The sequence below is a fragment of the Dasypus novemcinctus genome, chromosome 17 (genome assembly GCF_030445035.2).
Source record: "Dasypus novemcinctus isolate mDasNov1 chromosome 17, mDasNov1.1.hap2, whole genome shotgun sequence".
Classification (NCBI taxonomy): Eukaryota; Metazoa; Chordata; class Mammalia; order Cingulata; family Dasypodidae; genus Dasypus; species Dasypus novemcinctus.
In genome coordinates, this window is record NC_080689.1 from 14,277,459 (window position 1) to 14,297,034 (window position 19,576).

Below are 19,576 nucleotides of genomic sequence, written 5' to 3' on the forward strand. Positions count from 1 at the left end.
AGTGGCTCTTTCCTGCACTGACGTCCATCTGTCATGGCTAACGGGATCCTGACCTGAAGGGAGGTTGCAGCAAACACCAGGCTCCAAGGCTCCTTTGTTTATCCTCAGTTCATTACTGGCAGAGTGTTTAATAAGTTTCTGCTTCTCATCCTTTCCATCTGAACCCCAGGGACAACATGGATTCAGGAAATTGTGGACATGATCGAACAGAATGGGGATTTGGAGAAATGTCAGCGAACATCCATTGACTTCCGTCATCCTTTCATTGAGTGGGTTCAGCCACCCGAACCCCCTGGTAAGAGCTCCTCTCACACTGCCCTGACTCCTTTCTTTCTTTCCCTTCTCTTTATTTTCTTTCTCTCTCCTGTCTCTCTCTCCCTTTCTCTTCTGTTTCTGTCTTTTTTCTTTCTATCTTTACTTTCTCACCTGTCTCTCTCCTTTTCATCTCTTCCCCTCTTTCCTCTCTCTCCTCTTTCTCTCTCTCTCCAACTTCATCTCTGTCCCTCTTTCTCTCTCTCCACTATTATCATCCCACCCTTTCAAATCTATCACTGTATGTTCCCTTGTTTACTCTTCCTCTTTTCCTCTTTTTAGACATGGTTTAGAGTGTTTAGCAAAACCTAAATCACCAAATAGGAATGATGAGTGTTAATGTCAGATTCTGCCTTATATTCATTTTAAAACTTGTCTCTGGTAACATGCACCTGTAGAACAGTCAGAGAGGTAGAAAATTGCTTAGACAATTTGCATCCCTCTTTGCTCCTTACAGCACCCACATGAAAGCCCTGTATAGCCAGGGGTGTGCCTAATAATTGGAAAATATGCAGTTGGAGCCAATTAGCTATGTTTAGCACAGAAGCCTTTTTTTTAAGTAATGCTCAACCTGTAAGTTTTTCTCTTCACATCAGAAATGACGCTTAGAAAATCAACCCAGAAAGCAAAAGAAGTCATTCCAGCTGCAGGCAATATTTTGCCGAACAACCATTAGAGGGAAAGGCCTTCAATGTAAAAGAAAATTGAGAACAGATTTCCAGTATTCAAGACACTGAAACAATGCTATCAACAAAAGAAACAATTAAGGAAGCCCAAGCTAGTAGGGGTTGCTCCAGTGAACCTGAGGTTACCCCCAGCTGGAGTATATGGCTCTTCAACCAGAGATTTGGAGCAGGATGTGGGGGACAGCACCTCAGACATCCACGGAGACTTTTCTTAGGGTCCAGACTGCCATGTGGAAACTTTTTATGGTCACTGTCAACAGGGAACCCCAAGTTTGTGACTTAAAAATGAGTTTAAGTTCAACCTTACCTATTTCTGTAACTTCTCCCAGCATTATAGCCTAATTAGCTCAGATGTAAATGAGTCAATCCCACCCCCTCCCAACCTTTACCCCACCATCTTCGTTCAACACTTGCTTGTATCTGACCAATCTATGAAGTGCTGATTCCATTCTGGCCTTCTTTTCACTTATCAACTTGACAAGGTGCTGTAACCTTAAAGGCCCTCTGTCCCTAGACTCCACAGAGGCAGCTTGCTCTTGTCATTTAGATCTCAGCTTAAATGGCACTGCCTCAGACAGGCCATCTCTGATGAGCCCATTGAAAACCAGTCATTATTGGCCTACCACAGCTCTCTTGTTTGTTTATGTGGTAGCATTTAGCCCCATCAGAAATGTGTTTCTTTCTTTATTGTTACTACCTCCTGAAACAAACTACTTAAATATGTCAGGCTCCCACATTTTTTACTTCTCTCACATAAATTAACATTAGAAATTAGTAATGAATTTCTTGCATATGTATCTCTTCTAATTTTTCTCAGATTTTTTTTTAAAAAAGCAATGCCTGTCTAAGTATTAGAAATGACATGTACACCTTCTTTTAAGCACCTGACAAGTTCACAAGGTAAAATGTCTTTGGAGAAGGGAGGAAAAGATCTACAACCAGAAACCAAGGTATTGAATGGAATCCTTATCACCAAAATAATAAGTCACAATTGGGATAAAATATGGAATTTCCTGGCAAAACAGGATGATCTTCTCATGGTGACCTATGCAAAGGCACATAAGCCTTCAAAAATGGTGGTTCATATTGCACCATACCTGAAATAAAAGTAGGTTCATTATCTGAAAAAAAAAAAAAAAAAACACAAAAAAAGCAAAAAAATGGTGGTACAGATAAAACCAGCCTTAGTAGAGCAGTGATACCTGGAGTGGACCTCCGAAATTTAAAAATGCATGTTTTGTCTTTTTTTAAGATTTATTTATTTATTTCTCTCCTCTTCCCCACTTCCCCCCAACCCCCGGTTGTCTGTTCATCTGTTCTCTGTGTCTATGTGCTGCGTTTTCTTCTTTGTCCACTTCTGTTGTTGTCAGCAGCATGGGAATCTGTGTCTCTTTTTGTTGCTGTCATCTTGCTGTGTCAGCTCTCCGTGTGTGTGGCACCATTCCTGGGCAGGCTGCACTTTCTTTCACGCTGGGCGGCTCTCCTTACAGGGCGCACTCCTTGCACGTGGGGCTTCCCTATGCTGGGACAACCCTGTGTGGCACGGCACTCCTTGCGTGCATCAGCACCACGCATGGGCAAGCTCCACACGGGTCAAGGAGGCCCGGGGTTTGAACCACGGACCTCCCAGACCTCCCATGTGGTAGACGGACACCCTAACCACTGGGCCAAGTCTGCTTCCCTAAAATGCATGTTTTTAAACTATTTTCAAGGTTTCTCACTAAGGCCATCCCCTTGGAAAAATAAAAATTAGACTTTTTCATTGCATCTACTCCCCCAGATCCAAATTCTTCCTTTTTACTTAGGTTCCTATAAGAGAAAGACAAGTCCGGAATATAAAAATCCCCAAAAGACTGAATGAATTACAAAGGTATTTAAAAACTCAGGGTCTGAGACATAACCCAGAAGTTCTCACTTTAAAACCATCTCAAACCAGTCACACCTTTTCCTCATCTGCTAATCTCTAATGAAAATAACCACAGCACTTGCCCAAAAAAGTGCATCCCATTAAAGAAAGTCGATGTGGAGCTGAGTGGTTTCACTCCATTCTTAAAATTGCCAGGTTTTGATTCAAAACCTATGTGAGAATAGTGGGAAGGATCTGTGAAAGGGAGAAGAACTATTTGACCAAAATCTTATAAAATGATGAGGAGTGTTGCCAGATTTTCTATAGGCTCTTGGCTAAGCCACAAAAAAATGAATTTTAAGTGCAAACCAGTTTAGATAGGCCAGTAAGTTATTAAGGAAGAAAAGGAAGAGAAATGGGAGAAAATAACACATTATGGATCCCATTTAGAGAGCAACAGGTGGAAAAGGGATTAAGAAGGCTGAATTACAGACTACGCTTCCCCATTACACATTACAAAATGCCCAGGTTTACTTACATGCTGATCCAGGTAGAGAAGAAGGCAAAAACAGGGGCATTTTGAGTTCACAATTGCTATTTAAAGCATTAATTCTTCTTCCCCTTTGCTAATGTCAGGGGAGGAGTCCCAGTTGTTTCCTGATTTGATTGCTAATCCCACCCATCAATCCCATGGGGGGCTCAATGATAAGGCCCCTGGAGAATATCCTGGGCTTCTCCTGGCTTCCAGAGGAAATCTTCTTGGAATGGGCTTATAGCAGTTTCTTCCAGCAGCCATCCTGTGCAGTATTCATGGCCATGTGTTTAATGGGTACAGTTTTTCTGCCAGATCTGTTTGTTGAATCCCTAATTTACCAGCCTACCTTAGGAGTTTTGGAAAAACACAAGGACAGAAAAGCAAAGGTAAGCCAGGCTTGGGTAATCGTAGAGAAATAGAGAATATCATATGGGGAAAATTGTAATATAATGAATGATAATCCTCCTGGCATTATGAACAAATGAACAAATGAAATAAAGAATTTTAACTCAGCAGTAAGTCAGCCCTCCTCCTCTGAACTCCTGTAGCACTTTGTTAACCCTTTGTGGTCCTTACCATATGTGGTTTATCCTTCTATTACTTGTGTTTATTAATCATGTATTATGTAGAATTAAGTTTGGTTGCAAGCCCAAAATAATAAATAGAAAATGGATATTTGATAGAAAATTAGCACCCTCTGCTACTGTCTACCTCTTTGGCTATCCATATATCCATTTATACTCCTGTATCAATTAGAATTCAATATCACTTCAAATGTCAGAAAATAACACAAAAGAAAAAGAGGTGTAGAGTTCAGTCTTTCAGGACAGAAATGATAGCTACATTTGCCATCAGAGACACTGGCTCCTTTTAAGTTTCAGTTCCACATTCTTGTTCTTATGATCCTACATGACTGCTGAAGCTCCAGCCATCAGCTACACTTTCCAAACATCAAGAATGTAAGAAGAGGGAAACAATGTGGCTCAAGCCGTTGGACTCCACCATTTAGGAGGTCAGGGTTCAATGTCCAGAGCCTCCTGGTGAAGGCAAGCTGGCCTGCATGGTGAACTGGCCCAGGCGGGAGTGCTGCCCAGCACAGGTGAGCCAGCCAACACTGACAGATGGTGCAGCAAGATGATGCAACAGGAGACATGGAGGAGAGACAATAAGAGAGCTGAGGTGGTGCAAGAGATTGATTGCCTCTCTTCCACTCCGGAAATCTCAGGATCGGTTACTGGAGTCGCCTAAAGAGAATACAAGCAGACACAGAAGAACACACAGCTAATAGACTCAGAGAGTGGACAATGGAGGGGTAAAGGGAGATAAATAAATAAATCAATAAACAAACAAACAAACAAAGAAAAGAATAAGATCATATCCCCTTCCTTTAAAGATAACTTCCCAGACTTTAGTGACATAGCCTCATCTAGCTGCAAGGAAAGCTTAAAAATGTAGGCTCTGAGCCAAGCAGCTATAAGCCAGGCTAAAAATTGAATATCTGTGAGTTTGGGAAAGAAGGAAAAAATAGATCCTAGCTAAGAGAAGCAGTCTCTGTCATATCTAACCTTTTCCAAATAGACTATAAGCTTATTAGGGCAGGAACAGTGACTAATTTATCTTTGTATCTTCCTACATTCACTGAATTCAATATTCACTGGATCAAGTTACATTTACTATGTGCAAAGCCCTTTCCTTCTAGGGATAAAGATGGAAGCGAATTCCCTACCTCCATTAAACTATCAGTCTTTCAAGGCAGCAGTCATGTAAACAGGCAGTGACAGTGAGCACAGATTCAATGGTGCTCAGAGGAGAGACTCTACTCATTCTGGGAGTCATGCAAGGTGACAAGTGAGCTGAGTTTGCTCAATCCTCAACCAATGTGAATTTATCTGAATAAGTTAATTAATGAAATAGTATCAAAGTAAATAGTAAATGGATGGACTTAAGAGGAGCTAATGCTTCCAGGCCCAACCTGGACACCCAGGTTGAGAAGACCCCCAAATCCTGGCCTAAATCATGATTTGGTATCATCGGACAGCACATACCCTAGTGTTGATTGGGTGCTTGAGTATGACCATGAATATATAACATGGTGAAGGGAGGACTGACCTGTAGCATCCAGTGATATGAACCACATTCCTATGCCATTATGCTAACTGCTCCTAGAGAACTATCTTTAAATATAGTTTTTCTATAGTATTTAATGTATATTTTATTGTCTATAATCTATCTTTTCTTAATCCAGAGACTCAAGCTAAATTATGTACAGTACCACAATCATGAACAAGTAATTATGTTTCACAGTAAATATACTAAGAAATTTAAGAGATAACCAGCACCTTAAAGAGTTTGCAGTCTAAGAGGCAATAAAGGATATCTTTTAATAAATAATAAAAACTTTATCTTTTGCAATAGGAGATAACCTTATGGTGAAAAAAGCATAGACTTTGGAATCAGACAATCCAGGTTCAAATGCCCATTTGGATTCTTATCTTGTTGATCTTAAATAAGTTATTAAACCTCTCAAAGTTCAATGTTTCTTCATTTATAAAATAATACCTACTATGTATTGTAAAGCCTACTTACACTTTCAAAATTATGTATTATTGGTTGAACCACTTAATCCAGTACTATTTATTGAAAAAATTATCTTTTCACCCATTGAACTGCTTTGGACCTTTTAGCGAAAAACAGTTAACCAGGGCAAGTGACTGTGGCTCAATCAGCTGGGCTCCCATCTACAATATGGGAGGCCCTGGGTCCATGTCCCGGGGCCTCCTTGTGAAGGCAGGCTCGTCCGCACACTGTGGAGAGCCAACTCAGCAAGGTGACACAACAAAAAGGGATACAAGCAAAGATGCAGAAGAGCACACAGCAAATGGACACAGAGAACAAACAGCAAGCAAGCCGCAATGGGGGGTCAATAAATACAGACACAGAAGAATGCACAGCGAATGGACACAGACAGCAGACAGCACACAAAAAAACCATAGAGGGGGGAGGATATTTTTAAAAAACCAATTAACCATATATGTATGGGTATATTTCTGGATTCTCTATTACTTTCAAATGTATGTCTATCTTTTTGCCAACTACTCTTTTTTGAGGACTTTACAAAAACTTTTGAAATTAGATTGTGTAAGTCCTCCACATTTGTTCTTTTTCAAAGTTGTTTTAACTATTCGAGGTCCTTTGCATTTACATATAAATTCTAGAATAAGCTTAGCCATGTCTACAGAAAAATTCTGCTGATATTTGAACTGGGATTTCATTGAATCAATAGGTCTATTTGGGAAGAATTAAACATAATTGAGTTTTCTGATCTTTGAATGCTATTTATCTCTCCAATGAACAGGCTTTCAGCAATGTTTTATAACTTTCTTTATATAGGTCATTCATGTTTGTTGTCAAATTTAACCCTATTTATTTTGGAGTTTATGCTATTATAAAGGGTATTTTTCTATTTTCTGTTTTAAATTAGTGATTACTCTGTTATTTGATACCTAGATATCCATGATGATTATGTTTTAATTGATATAACGTGGTCTTTAGCATGATAAATTGCCTTATTTCTCTCATATAATGCTTGTGGTGTTGAATTTTCATTTATCTGAAAGCATCACCACCCCTGCTTTCTTAGTTTCATTGGCCCTCTAAATCTCTTTTCACCCTTTTATTTTAATCATTCTGGAATCACTGTGTTTTAGGTATATCTCTCATGTGCTGAAGATAATTGGATTTTGTTTTAGGGGCCAATTTCAAAAAATCTTAACACATGAATTATACATTTCACATTATTGATATGACATATGTTTGCTCACAATAAAGTCATATTATCATATATTGAAATTACAGGGTGAAATGAGTAATATTAACTGTGTTTCTTCACCTATTTCATGTATCCTCTTTTTTTTCAATATTTAGGGAAGTTTGTGGGGTTTTTTCCTAGTATTTGTTCAAGTTAGATTACCTTTCACAGGAGCCTAAATCCTCTTCTTTTATTTAACATTTCACTGTCAAATGTCAGTTTTCAAAGGAATCCCTTGTATTCCCCTATTCTTATATAGCCAATGGTGTCATTCTACATTCCCCTTCCTCTCTCCCTTCTCTCATCTTTAGGTTGCATACTATTTACATTGTCAGGTTTACATATTAGTCTTCTACCCATGGCTTCACCCTTCTTAGCATTAGTTTTACTATTAAATATGTGAAAAGCTCACCCTCAGTTCTTTTGATAAAATATACCCAGTCATCTCTTGGTTAAATTTATTCTACTAGGGTCCTAAGGAAGGGCACATATATACTCTATTCTCTGATTTGGTCCCTATGTAAATTTCTTGCCTTATCCTTATCCTTATAGCACAGCTCTTTCATTTAAAAACTTGGGAAAATGGCAGGTATTAGTCTCAGTTTTTTCATCATAAAGAATATCCCAACAAAGAGCACAGTGACAGCCCATTCTAACAGCTGGTATTTTTCTAGGACTTGAAAAGAATGGTGAAAAAGACTTAAGCTCTTTAGAAAGAGGGGCTAGGTTTGTAGTACTGTAAAATAAGTTCCTTCCCTAAATAGAGATAAATACCTTCTTCAGCTGCATTTTTTCTACCTCCAGTTGAGGAACACATAAACCCAAAGGGGGTCTCATTTTGGGGTCATAGTGCTCACCAACCTCAAACCTTCCAAAGTATCTTTTTCTACCCATATAAGCACACATCAATCCTCAAATTAGAAGGGAAGTAATATTGCTTCAGTAGCTATGCAATAATTCATTATATCTCTCCCCTACCAGAATGGACAATAAAGTTGGCATAATGAGGGAAATATTGACATTAGAAGCCATTACTTTAGACAAAGAGCTACTTCTTTAGACAATACAATTCCAGATGTTTGAGAAGACAATAATATTGAATACACGTACCTGATGAGAAATATGTAGCTGAATGATGTTGTCTTATTTCCCAGATCTGGATCTGGCTAACAAAATGCCTTCTCCTAGAACTCTGAAGTCTCATCTGCCTATTCAGATGATACCACCTTCCTTCTGGGAAAAAAATTCAAAGGTAATAACAGCCAACTCTTAAAACCCAATTTTTATCAGAATTGTCAAAGAAAGTTTCCATCTAAGTGCCAATAAGCAAGAGCTGGAAAGAAATTTAAAAGGGGCGACATTGGAAGATCATGACCTTAGCCAAACTCACATATACTCCATTCTTTGAAAACATTACTTCTGAAAAGTATGATGTTTTAAAACAAAGCATTCTGATTGTCTGCATCTCCTGAGGTATGCTCTCATTTTAGTTTGCATCCTCCCAGAAGCAGAGGTCAAAGCAGGGTTGGACATGAGAGAGATTTATTTAGAGAAAAGTCTGAGAAAGGAAAAATGAAGAGAAATGAAGGAGTTCTGGAGATCCAGATGAGCATGATGGAGGTCTGACACTCATGGATAAAAGAGGAAAGGAACGAGGGTAGGATTGGTGGAGTCTCAGCCTGCAGCACAACCTGGAGCAAAGCTCACCCAGCCAAGGTCAACTATCAGAGGATTCCCACATCTCACAGGCATGGGCCTGGCGCCTTCATATCCCTGCTACATGCAAACATCAGTTAGGAATAACCATTGGTACCATCGCCAACCATTCCTTTCCAATATTTTTCCATCGTTCCAAATGGAAACTATATTTTAAGACTTCTCCATTCACAATGTGAATGTAATCAACAGCACTGAATTATATATTTGAATACAGTCTTTAATGGGAAACTTTTAGGTTGTATGCATGATACCAGAATAAAATTTTTTTAAATTCCATGGAACTGCACAAAACCATGCACCACAGTTAATAATACAATTATAAAATGTGCTTTCACCAATTGGAATAAATGTTCCACACCAACAGAACATGTGAATAATAGGGTGGTATATGGGAAACCTGTATCTTAAGCTTGATTTCTCTCTAAACCCACAACGTCTCTAATTAAAAGAAAAAAGCATCCCTTGGATAATGTTGCCCCAAAAGGAATGTGGTGATGGACTCAGAACTAGGACCACCCATCAATTATAATATCTGGGGCCAAACATCTGAATAGCCTATTTCATGACCACCATCTGGCTGCCCAGGTGAATGATGTTCTCTTTTCTGCCTTGCCACAGTTCCAGAATCTGGTGCTCTTCCTTTCAAGGCAAGAAATCTGATTTTTTTTTCAGGGTGTAGAAACTTGTCCACCTTTAGAGAGAGCATATCTCAAGAATCATGCACACAGGTACAGTTACACCTCTATCTCCCTCATTTTCAAATATCTTTTTTTTTTTTGACAGAATGTGTCCTATAAATGCAGTGCACTTTGAATATACCAAGATGTCTTCTTTATGTCTCCTTTTTCAATGATACTTGAAATAAACAAAATATGAAATATAAACCAGAATATCAAACAATAAGATGTATAATGAAAAGTAGAGCCATCCAGCAGAATCAAATGCTTATACCACAAGGACCAGCATATCTTCTCTCTGTAGGCAAATTACTTTGGAAGACCAATTATATTCAGGTTGCTGAGAGAAAAATTTGATGTTAAGAGATATCCTTTAGCTAAGGCAATTGCAGTATCCTTCACCTACTACACTTAACTCTTAACAAGGAAACCATAACAGTCAAGAGTTTTTAAAAAATATTCTCTCTCCTCAGTGCAGTGTTCAGCCACATAACACCAGCACTTGCTTTCATCTTTCGCTTTTTCCTAGGTTTCCAAGATTCAGCTCTTCATCTTTTCCATCTCTTATCTCCAAACAAGATTTAATATGATTCAGTAGGTTTCGGCCCATCAAAATGCTATACCATTCTTGGTTTACTTCCCTGACATAATACCAGGTCTTGAGTTTGAGGTGTGAAAACTTCTTCATTTATTTCAACCATCAGATAACTTCATTCACTGTGTTATTTTTGCTGCTCAAGAAAAAATATAATTTCCAAGTCTTCTAGACTCAATGTTAGAAGACAATATTCTAACACTTGGCTAGTCATGATGCTAGCATTGTTTGGGAAAATCAAGTTTTCTAAATAATATAATAACTCCAATGGCAGCAGTGGGTTTAAGAGAGAAGTGATTTTAGAGAGGACAGTCCAAGCTTTTTACCTTGTGATGGTATCATAGGCTGAAAGATGGCCCACCAAAGATTGCCACATCCTAATCCCAAGAACCTGTGAATGTTATCTTATATGGCAAAAGGAACTTTGCAGGTGTGATTAAATAAGGGGTCTACAGATGAGGAGATTATCCTGGATTATCTAGGTGGGCCCTAAATGTCATGACAAGGGTCCTTAGAAGAAGGAAGCAAGAAGGTCAAAGGAGGAAGTGTGAGTGATGAATGAAGCAAGAGGTTGGAGTGATTGTAGGGAGAGGACATGAGCTAAAGAAATCTCCAGAACCTAGAAAAGACAAGGACATAGATTTCCTATAGATCCCCCCTGTCATCCCTTGGCTTTAGCTCAGTGAAAATTACTTCAGAAATCTGGTCTCCGCTAAGTTTCTATTAATGTGGCCATTGCTGTTACAGCAGCTATAAGAAAGTATTACAGATAGCTAAGTTGACTCTCCTAAATTTTAAGTATTTTACATAAGGTCAAACCCAGATATCATGATTGTACACCACAAGTACATTTGAATATATTCTTTGTTCAGCCCAGAGCTTCCCCTGTTCACGTTTACTCAGGATTTGCAAAAAGCCAATAAACGACATAAGCATTAAGAAATTTTATATAATAATAATACCTTGAGTTTTGTATTTTTTGATTCCTAAGTGCTTCCTTGCAAGTTGGAAAAAATCCAGAATTGGGAAGGAAAACAAAGAGAAACAAAGTCATAAATGACCATGTCCATCTGAGAGAGAAAGAGGAAAATGAAGCTCAATATGCAAGCATTTGGGATAATTTGTGAGGAAGAAAATATGACTGGGTGATAGATTGTCTTAGACGCAAAAGTTCTATTAAATACATGAAACACATGGCGAAATTATTTAAGAAAACCACAAAAGTGCTTCTTTTCCCAAACCATGCTGAGAATGCACACAACAGCACAGGTTGGGATCTGAGGCAGGGTGGCAAGTGGACAGACAAGAAGTCAAGAGGTCAGGTCTCCTCTACAGAACCACAATCACTGCCTCTCCCATGAAAAGAGTCACCACAAACAAATCCAAAAGTAGACTAATGCTAAACCTCAAGAGTCCTTCAATCTTATCAATAGATGAAAAGTTATCTTTACATATGAAAATTCATATGTAAGGCCAGAATGCATCATGTTGAAATGACACTAGACAGCTAACTGATTTAGCTTTTCCTACCCTCTAATCTAGTTCGATTACTTGCTAAGTGAAAGCCAAGTGGTACCTTCCTTAACCTCCTAGGCTATCAGACTTCAGGCGAATGTAGTATTCATCATACAAAGTGGGAAACTTTTGAGAGAAAAAGAGGCTACTCTTAAAAATTATGCTATACCAGATATAAATTAAATGTTTACTAAGGTAAAACAGAAAATACATTTGTGCTCAATTACTCAGGTAGAATGGTCAAACTTCTACTGAAAGGTTTTCTAATAATATGGTTTACTGTCTTTCTTCTTTGCCTCTCACTCCCCTTGGTGGCTGGTTTCAGATTATCTATGTGGCTAGAAACGCCAAGGACTGTCTGGTGTCCTACTACCATTTCTCAAGAATGAATCAATTGCTGCCTGACCCTGGTACCTGGAAGGACTATGTTGAGACATTCAAAACAGGAAAAGGTAAATGAAAGGAAACCATAAGTTCACATTTCCTTATTTGTTTCTCTACTGACCTCAGAAAGAAGGTGTTTTCATTAAATGAGTATATCACTCAAGGTCCTGGAAGAAAATAGATGACACACTCAAACTGGGTCATTGAGGAGAGTTTAATAGACTGTTTACAAGGCTGTAAGTAGTTTAAGGAAACAAAGTATAGTGCATTATACAGGGGAGACAAAAGAGGGCACCTTGAAAAGGAAGCAGTCGACCACAGTGACCCAACAGGAAGGGCATCAGGGAAATAAATGCATTGCCCTCATTCTTACCCCCTCCCCCCCCCAAAAAAAAATCCATTCAATGCCTCTTTCTCCCAAAACCAAAGTGTAAGCCTTTGGCCAAAATAGCCCATTTATGCAGTTCATAAAGATCAGACTTGCAGGGCAGAGAATAAGACATGTAAGGGTAGAAAATGAATTTGGCAGAGCTACCTAGTGCACCACTCTTCCTCCTATTTATAGCCACAGGAGTCAAATATCCTGAAATATCTGGTTCCTACATTACAGTTTTTCAGGGTGTAAGATTTCTTTTTTAAAAAAACAAACTTTTGTGAAGGAATATTTATTGCATAGCACTGATCTGGGCACCGTGCAGTGATTTGAAAGAAATAAAGATTTGCAATCCCTGGTCACAAGACAATCTCTTGTGCAGTATCAGTGAGTTCACTTGTAGAAATATAAACCAAGGAATCTAGAACATGGTTTATCATCTCCCCTAAACAATAGAAACCCCTTTTTGTGAAAATAAGAATTCAGCCTAAGTTCTCTTTTCTGGTCTAAATATTAAATGTCTTCTTTTATCCTCCATATATTTTGAGATACTCATGTTCATTTTATAAGTATCAAATTTATATTGGCACACACTATTTCTCTCCTTCCCTTCAGTGATGTGGGGGTCCTGGTATGACCACGTAAAGGGATGGTGGGATGCAAAGGACAAGCACCGCATTCTCTACCTCTTCTATGAGGACGTGAAGGAGGTAAGGGTCAGTTTGGCTTCCATCAGATCCTCCCACATAGTCTGATGCAACAAAGCCCAGTTAGAACATTGACATTGTGGACTTTCCTACAGAAGAAACTTTAAGCATCAGTGACTCTTTCATAACACTGTTTCCAACCTCAATCTTACACTCAGAAACTATACTTTTATGCTCTACTAAATGTTCTATTTCAGAAAACCCTTCCTCCTCAAGAAATACCACACATTTTGTCTTTAGCACATGCTGTTAATAGATTTATACTCAAATCAATCTGTTGTATCCTGCCATTTATAAGCCATGTCCACCAACCCCCTCCAAAATGGATATAATGTTTACCTCATAATATTATTGTAAAAATATAGTGGATGATGTTTGTAAATTGCCTAGTGGCACTTAATTAATTTAGCATCCTCCACTGCTTCTACATCCTATCCTATGGATAAGAAGGCTTCTATAATCTGAGCTGAAGCTATAGCTCCTTCTTTTTTTCATACCTTTGACATGTGGTTGATATCATAGTTTCTGGATTAACCAAGGAATAAGAACTCAGAATTCTGCATTAACTTGAGGTCCCATTCATTCATCCCTCTTGCTGACCTTCTGTTAAATGCATAGACAGTAGCCCAAATGCCAGAGTCACTCATGCTGTACTATACCACCATTTTCTCTCCTTCATGCAACTCTTCCTGATCTCCCCGAGGCTAATATATCTAGTAGAGTGCCTTACTTACACATAGTAGCCACCTGAGAAATATTTATTGAATTTATTTGAATTGTTCCTGTAATGGAGCCCTCTCCAAGCTCTACTTGTCCAAATGGTAGAATATCATGACTAATAGAAGGCCTCAAATTATTTGTGTTTCATATGACAACTCCCCCTACAGGACCCCAAGAGGGAAATTCAGAAGATATTGAAATTTCTGGAGAAAGATATATCGGATGAAATTCTGAAAAAAATCATCTATCACACTTCCTTTGATGTAATGAAGCATAACCCAATGGCCAACTACACCACTTTGCCTGCCAGCATCATGGACCACTCCATCTCCCCTTTTATGAGGAAAGGTAGGTGAGCTTTATATTCTAATGCTAGATGGGACTCCATGGTCTGTTAAGATTTTTCATAATTTATTCTTTTCAGCATCATCTCTGTACAATTTTTGACAGGTAAACTTCCTGACTTTACCCATTCTTATGAGAACTCTGAGTGCCTACTTATTCCTCCCTGTATTCCATTGCAATCAGTAAGACTCCGTCTTATTTCAGGGATGCCGGGAGACTGGAAGAACTACTTTACTGTAGCCCAGAATGAAGAATTTGACAAGGACTACCAGAAGAAGATGGCAGGAAGCACTCTGACCTTCCGCACAGAGATTTGAGAGCAGTTGGGAAGATTTTCATAGACTTTATTACTAGATTTTAGCCATTTGAACCTTCTGATGAAGGATAATTAAAACAGTGATACCCTTCCTCCAAACCCGAGCTTTAACACACTCTGTAGATGCTATATCACTATGATATATTTGATCCAAACATAATCAATTACTTGGTGGAAAATTTTAAATTAAGTTTCATGATGATTTATATAGGCACTTACACATGATAATGTAGTCATCTACAGTAAGGTGATTTAACTTCATGATAGTATGGGCTCCCATAGGCAAAGAGAGAAATAAATAAGAGTAGAACTTCTATGTAGAGGAAGTGAGCAAAAGAAGCAAAGATGTTGAAAAGTGAGCACTAGGAAGAATGTAAAAGCAGAACCAGATTTTATTAAGAAGGGTCTGGCTCTGAGAGACAGAGGATGGCCCAACTCTATGCAATCTTAGATTATAAGGAGTAGAAGATAAAATGAATGAAAACAAGTGAGTTATGTGTAACTGAGGTAATCTCAAGTTAAAATTAATCTCAAGAACAAAGAAAAAGGCCAAGCCTTGATCAGTAAAGCCAGTGATAAGTGGCAAGAGATAAACAAAAATTTTAACCCACATTTGTGAGCAATACAAGAATAAAAATTGAAAAAGATTTTGACTTTCAGATGGACTTCTTAGTGAGAATTTTTTTAACTCTTTAGATAGCCCAAGAGAAAAAACATCAAGCACCTCATGCAATTCAAGAAAAACTTGAATTCCACATCTCTGTGGAAAATAGCTTTTTATGCTTCTTAATAATAGGGTTGGCTTACAGGAAAAAGATGGCAGAGTAAGACAATCCAGGATGCCATTCTCCCATAGACTCTTTGAATAACTAGAAAAAACTGGCAGAGCCATGTTCTGTAAAACTCCAGAGAAGAGTTGAAGTGTGGCAGAAAATGGTTGAATGTTATATCCAGAAAACAGTTTCAAATAAGTAGGAGAATCTATGGTGCCCTTGCTTATCCCTTCTGCACTCCCTACTCAGTGCATTGTGGAGCCAGCATGTGCTCCCATGATGGATCCCTGACTCTGTATGAGAGAAAGCAGAGTAACTTCTATGCACATACTAGGGTGCCTGTAAAGTCAGGGTCAGTTTATTGGGTAGCAGCCTGAAAGACTGAATGAGGACTCTCCTCTTTGCTCTTCCTCACAGAACTTGCCCTTAAGGTAGAAGAAGCTACCATACAATAAAGCAGTGTGAGATATAATTAAAGCACACAATAGTGTACCTCTGAGGGGTTAAAAATCTATTTCATAGGGAGTAGAGGGGGCATTTCTATTCCTGTAATGGGGAATTCCTGAGATCACTAGCAAGCACAAGTCCAAGACATGAAGCAGGATCAGAAAAGATGGAGAGAGCCACACCCTTCACATATGCCTCAGGCTGATTTTCCTCACAGGAGGACTAAATTCTGAAACACAGCACCAGCCAATGCAGAATCAATTTGCAAAGACTGTGAGAGGTGTTTTTGTGTGTGTCGGTTTGTTGTTTGTGTGAGCTCTTAGCACTCAAGGAAACATCTACCTTATCTCTATCTGAATAGAAACTTAAGGAACAGACAGCTCAGGGACTAAATCCCAGAGTTAGTTTAAAATACTAAAATATCCAGTAAGCAACTAAAGATTACAAGACAAACAGAGAAACAAAACAATGGCCATTCCAAAGGAACAAGACAAAAATCCAGAAATTATCAATGAAGTAGACTAGACTCTGGAGATATGAGACAAAGACTTTTAAAAATATTCCTCAATATGCACAAGAAGAAAAAAAAATACAGAGAAAGAGCCACAATATTAAAATGAAATTTCTCTACACAATTTCTAGAGCTGATTGAGCTTGACAGTGAAAAGAAAAATTGAACTTAAAGACAACACTAATGAAATGATTCAGGCTGAGGGGCAGAAAGAAGAAAAGATTTTAAGAAAATGCATAGAGACTAGGAGAACTATGGTACACCATCAAGCATGTAAATGCATGCAATATGGGAGTCCCAAGAGGAGAAAAGGGAATATTCAGAGAAATAATGGGGGAAAACTCCCCAAATTTAACAAATACATTCATATGCACATCCCAGAATCCCAACAAAACCCAAACAGGATAAACTTGAAGAGAACCATGCCCAAACACATAATACTCAAACATGCCAGGGTCAAGGAGTGAGTTCTGTAAGCTTCAAGAGGAAAGCAATCTGTTATGGAAAAGGGAGTCCCAATAAGGCTAATAACTTTGAGTGTTCATGGTTGGGACCCTAAATATTGTTAAGATGATATTTCTACCCAAAGAAATTTATACATAAAGCTCGATCCCAATCAAAATTCCCACAGCCTTCTTAGCAGAAAAGGAAAAGCCAGTCAGCAAATTTATATGGGAGGTTAAGAGGCTCCAAATAGCCAAACACATCTTGAAAAAGAAGAATGAAGTTTGAAGACTCATATTTCCTGATTTTAAACCTTATTACCATGCTGCGTAATCTGAAAGCACATACTGGCACAGACAGACATGGCAGCCAATGGAATCCACTTGATAGCTCAAACATAAACCCTCACATCAATGGTTAGGTAATTTGTTTCAAAGGTGTCAAGTCTACACAAAGGAGAATAAATAGTCTCTTCAACAAATGGTGTTAGGAAAACTGGATATCTATATGGAAAAAAATGAAGACTGACCCCTACTTGACCTTATATAAACATTAACTCAAAGTGGATCAAATACCTCAATAAGAATTAAAACTATAAAACCCATAGAAGAATACATAGGGAAGCAATTTCAGGACCTTGTGTTAGACAATGGTCTTTTAAATGTTACACCAAAACATGAGCAACAAATGGGAAAAGAGATAAATGCAACATCATGAACTAAAAACCTTTTGACCTCTAAGGATTTTATCATGAATGTAAAAAGACAACCAGAGAAATTGGGAGAAATAATTGGAATTCCCATAATCTGAAAATGATTTACTACCAAGAATATATAAAGAAATCCTACAACTTAACAACAAGAACACAAACAACACAATTAAAAACTAGGCATAATACTTGAGCAGACATTTCTCCAAAGAAGATACACAAATGGCCAATAAGTACATGAAAAGATGTTCAACATCATTTTCCATTAGCAAAATGAGATCCCATTCCATACCCACTAGAATGGCTACTATCACCAATCCAGGGTCCACAGGGCAGAGGAATAAAATATGGATTACAGTGAACTTACTGGGACTGTACTATAGAACTATGGTGACTAGTAATGGAAGAAACAGTACCATTGATCTGGAGCAAGTAGCCTCGGTAGTTGATGAGGGCAGGGAGAGGGAAAAAGAGATGAGATGGGGCATTTTCTGGACTTGGAGTTGTCCTAAATGATATTGCAGGGACAGATGCTGGACATTATATATCCTGCCATAACCTACTAAATGTACTGGGGGAGAGTGTAAACTACCATGTAAACTATAATCCATGCACTGCAGCAGTGCTCCAAAATATATTCACCAAATGTAATTATTGTGCCACAATGATGAAAGAGGTTGTTGATGTGGGAGGAGTGGGGGGGCAGTGTGGGAACCTCTTATATTTTTTAATGTAACATTTTTTGTGATCTATATATTTTTTAAAGAATTAATAAAAAATAAATATTAAAAAATTAATAAAAATAACAGGTAAATTAAAATTACATGTGTTGGAGAATATGGAGAAATATGAAAATTCATTTATTGTGGGTGGGAATGTAAAATGGTGCAGCTGCTGTGAAAGACAGTTTAAAAGTTCCTCAGAGAGTTTGGTGTAGAATTGCCATATGATATAGCAATCCAACTTCTAGGTATATTCCCAAGAGAACTGAAAGCAGGAACTCGAATTAATATTTGAATGCTGATGTTCATATTGGCATTATTTGCAACTGTCAAAGGATGGAACCAACTGGAGATAAGATAAAGAAAATGTAGTATAGAACTACAATGGAATTTAATTTAGCTATAAAAAGAAATAAAGTTCTGAAATATACAACAACATGGAAAACTTTGAAGACATATTGTTGAGTGAAATAAGCCCGACACAAAAGGACAAATATTTTGTGACCTCTCGAATATGAAATAATTAGAATAATCAGATCAATGTGTCAGAAACGAGAATACAGTTATATGGGGTTGAGTGGGAGTAGAGTATGGGGAATTGGAGCTTAATTGCTGTAGAGTTTCTGTGTGGGGTGATGGGAATTTTGGGGTAATAGATGGTAGTAATACAATATGAATGTAATTAACACAACTGAATTATATAGTTGAAAGTGGTTAGAAGGGAAACTTTAAGTTTTATAAACATATTACTAGGATAAAATTTTCTTAAAATACATAGGACTGTATAGCACTAAGAAAGAGTTTTATTGTAAACTATGGACTGTAGTTAATAGTACAACTATATCAATATTTTTTCACAAATTGCAGCAAAGTTTCCAAACAATTGCATGATTCTTATAATAAGGGGGAAAAAGCCTAAATGGAAATATATTTAGAAAAGTAGTTCTTCCCTGAGTAGGTCTCTAGATCTTAGCATCCCTGTCATGGGCATGTTTGTGAGCAGCAAAGGACCACTGGACAGAAATTTCCCCTCAGCAAAGTAGACTCTAGCCCATCCTCTGACCCTGCATCCTTCAAAGCCAGACTCTTTCTCAAGGTTCCTAGGCCTGTTTTTTCCTCATAGATACTATACAGATTCCCCATCCCATCCAACCCAACCCCACTACATCTCTGCCTGGACCTGCCCTCAGGGGAGTAAACCTAGTTTTCTATTCTGCATCAAAATCTATATCTTTTTGTGTCTTTCCTTGTTTTATAATATGGATAATGTGTTAACAATAACTTTGGACCATCTAGGTGGGGTAAATTAAGTCCATATAAACTTGAGTATAACAATTTGTAGTTTTGGGAACTGTTAGGAACAAATGAGAAAAAAGGAAAGAAAGGAATAGGAAGAAAACTTCTTAAAATTTTCTTGGTATCTATTCTGTAT

The 19,576-nt window shown here is 38.0% G+C and overlaps 1 protein-coding gene across 2 annotated transcripts in view; it reads left to right on the forward strand.

Annotated features, from left to right (window-relative positions):
- The window catches only part of LOC101436310 (sulfotransferase 1C1-like), a 63,513-nt gene extending 44,938 nt beyond the window's left edge, over positions 1 to 18,575 (forward strand). For both annotated transcript variants that reach the window (XM_058278302.2, XM_058278301.2), the window contains exons 3-8: positions 170 to 295; positions 8,342 to 8,439; positions 12,019 to 12,145; positions 13,066 to 13,160; positions 14,045 to 14,225; positions 14,427 to 18,575. In XM_058278302.2, the coding sequence (XP_058134285.1) occupies positions 170 to 295; positions 8,342 to 8,439; positions 12,019 to 12,145; positions 13,066 to 13,160; positions 14,045 to 14,225; positions 14,427 to 14,539 (740 nt within the window). In that variant the 3' untranslated portion in view covers positions 14,540 to 18,575. The remainder of the gene's footprint in view (positions 1 to 169; positions 296 to 8,341; positions 8,440 to 12,018; positions 12,146 to 13,065; positions 13,161 to 14,044; positions 14,226 to 14,426) is intronic.
- The last annotated feature ends 1,001 nt before the right edge of the window (positions 18,576 to 19,576 follow it).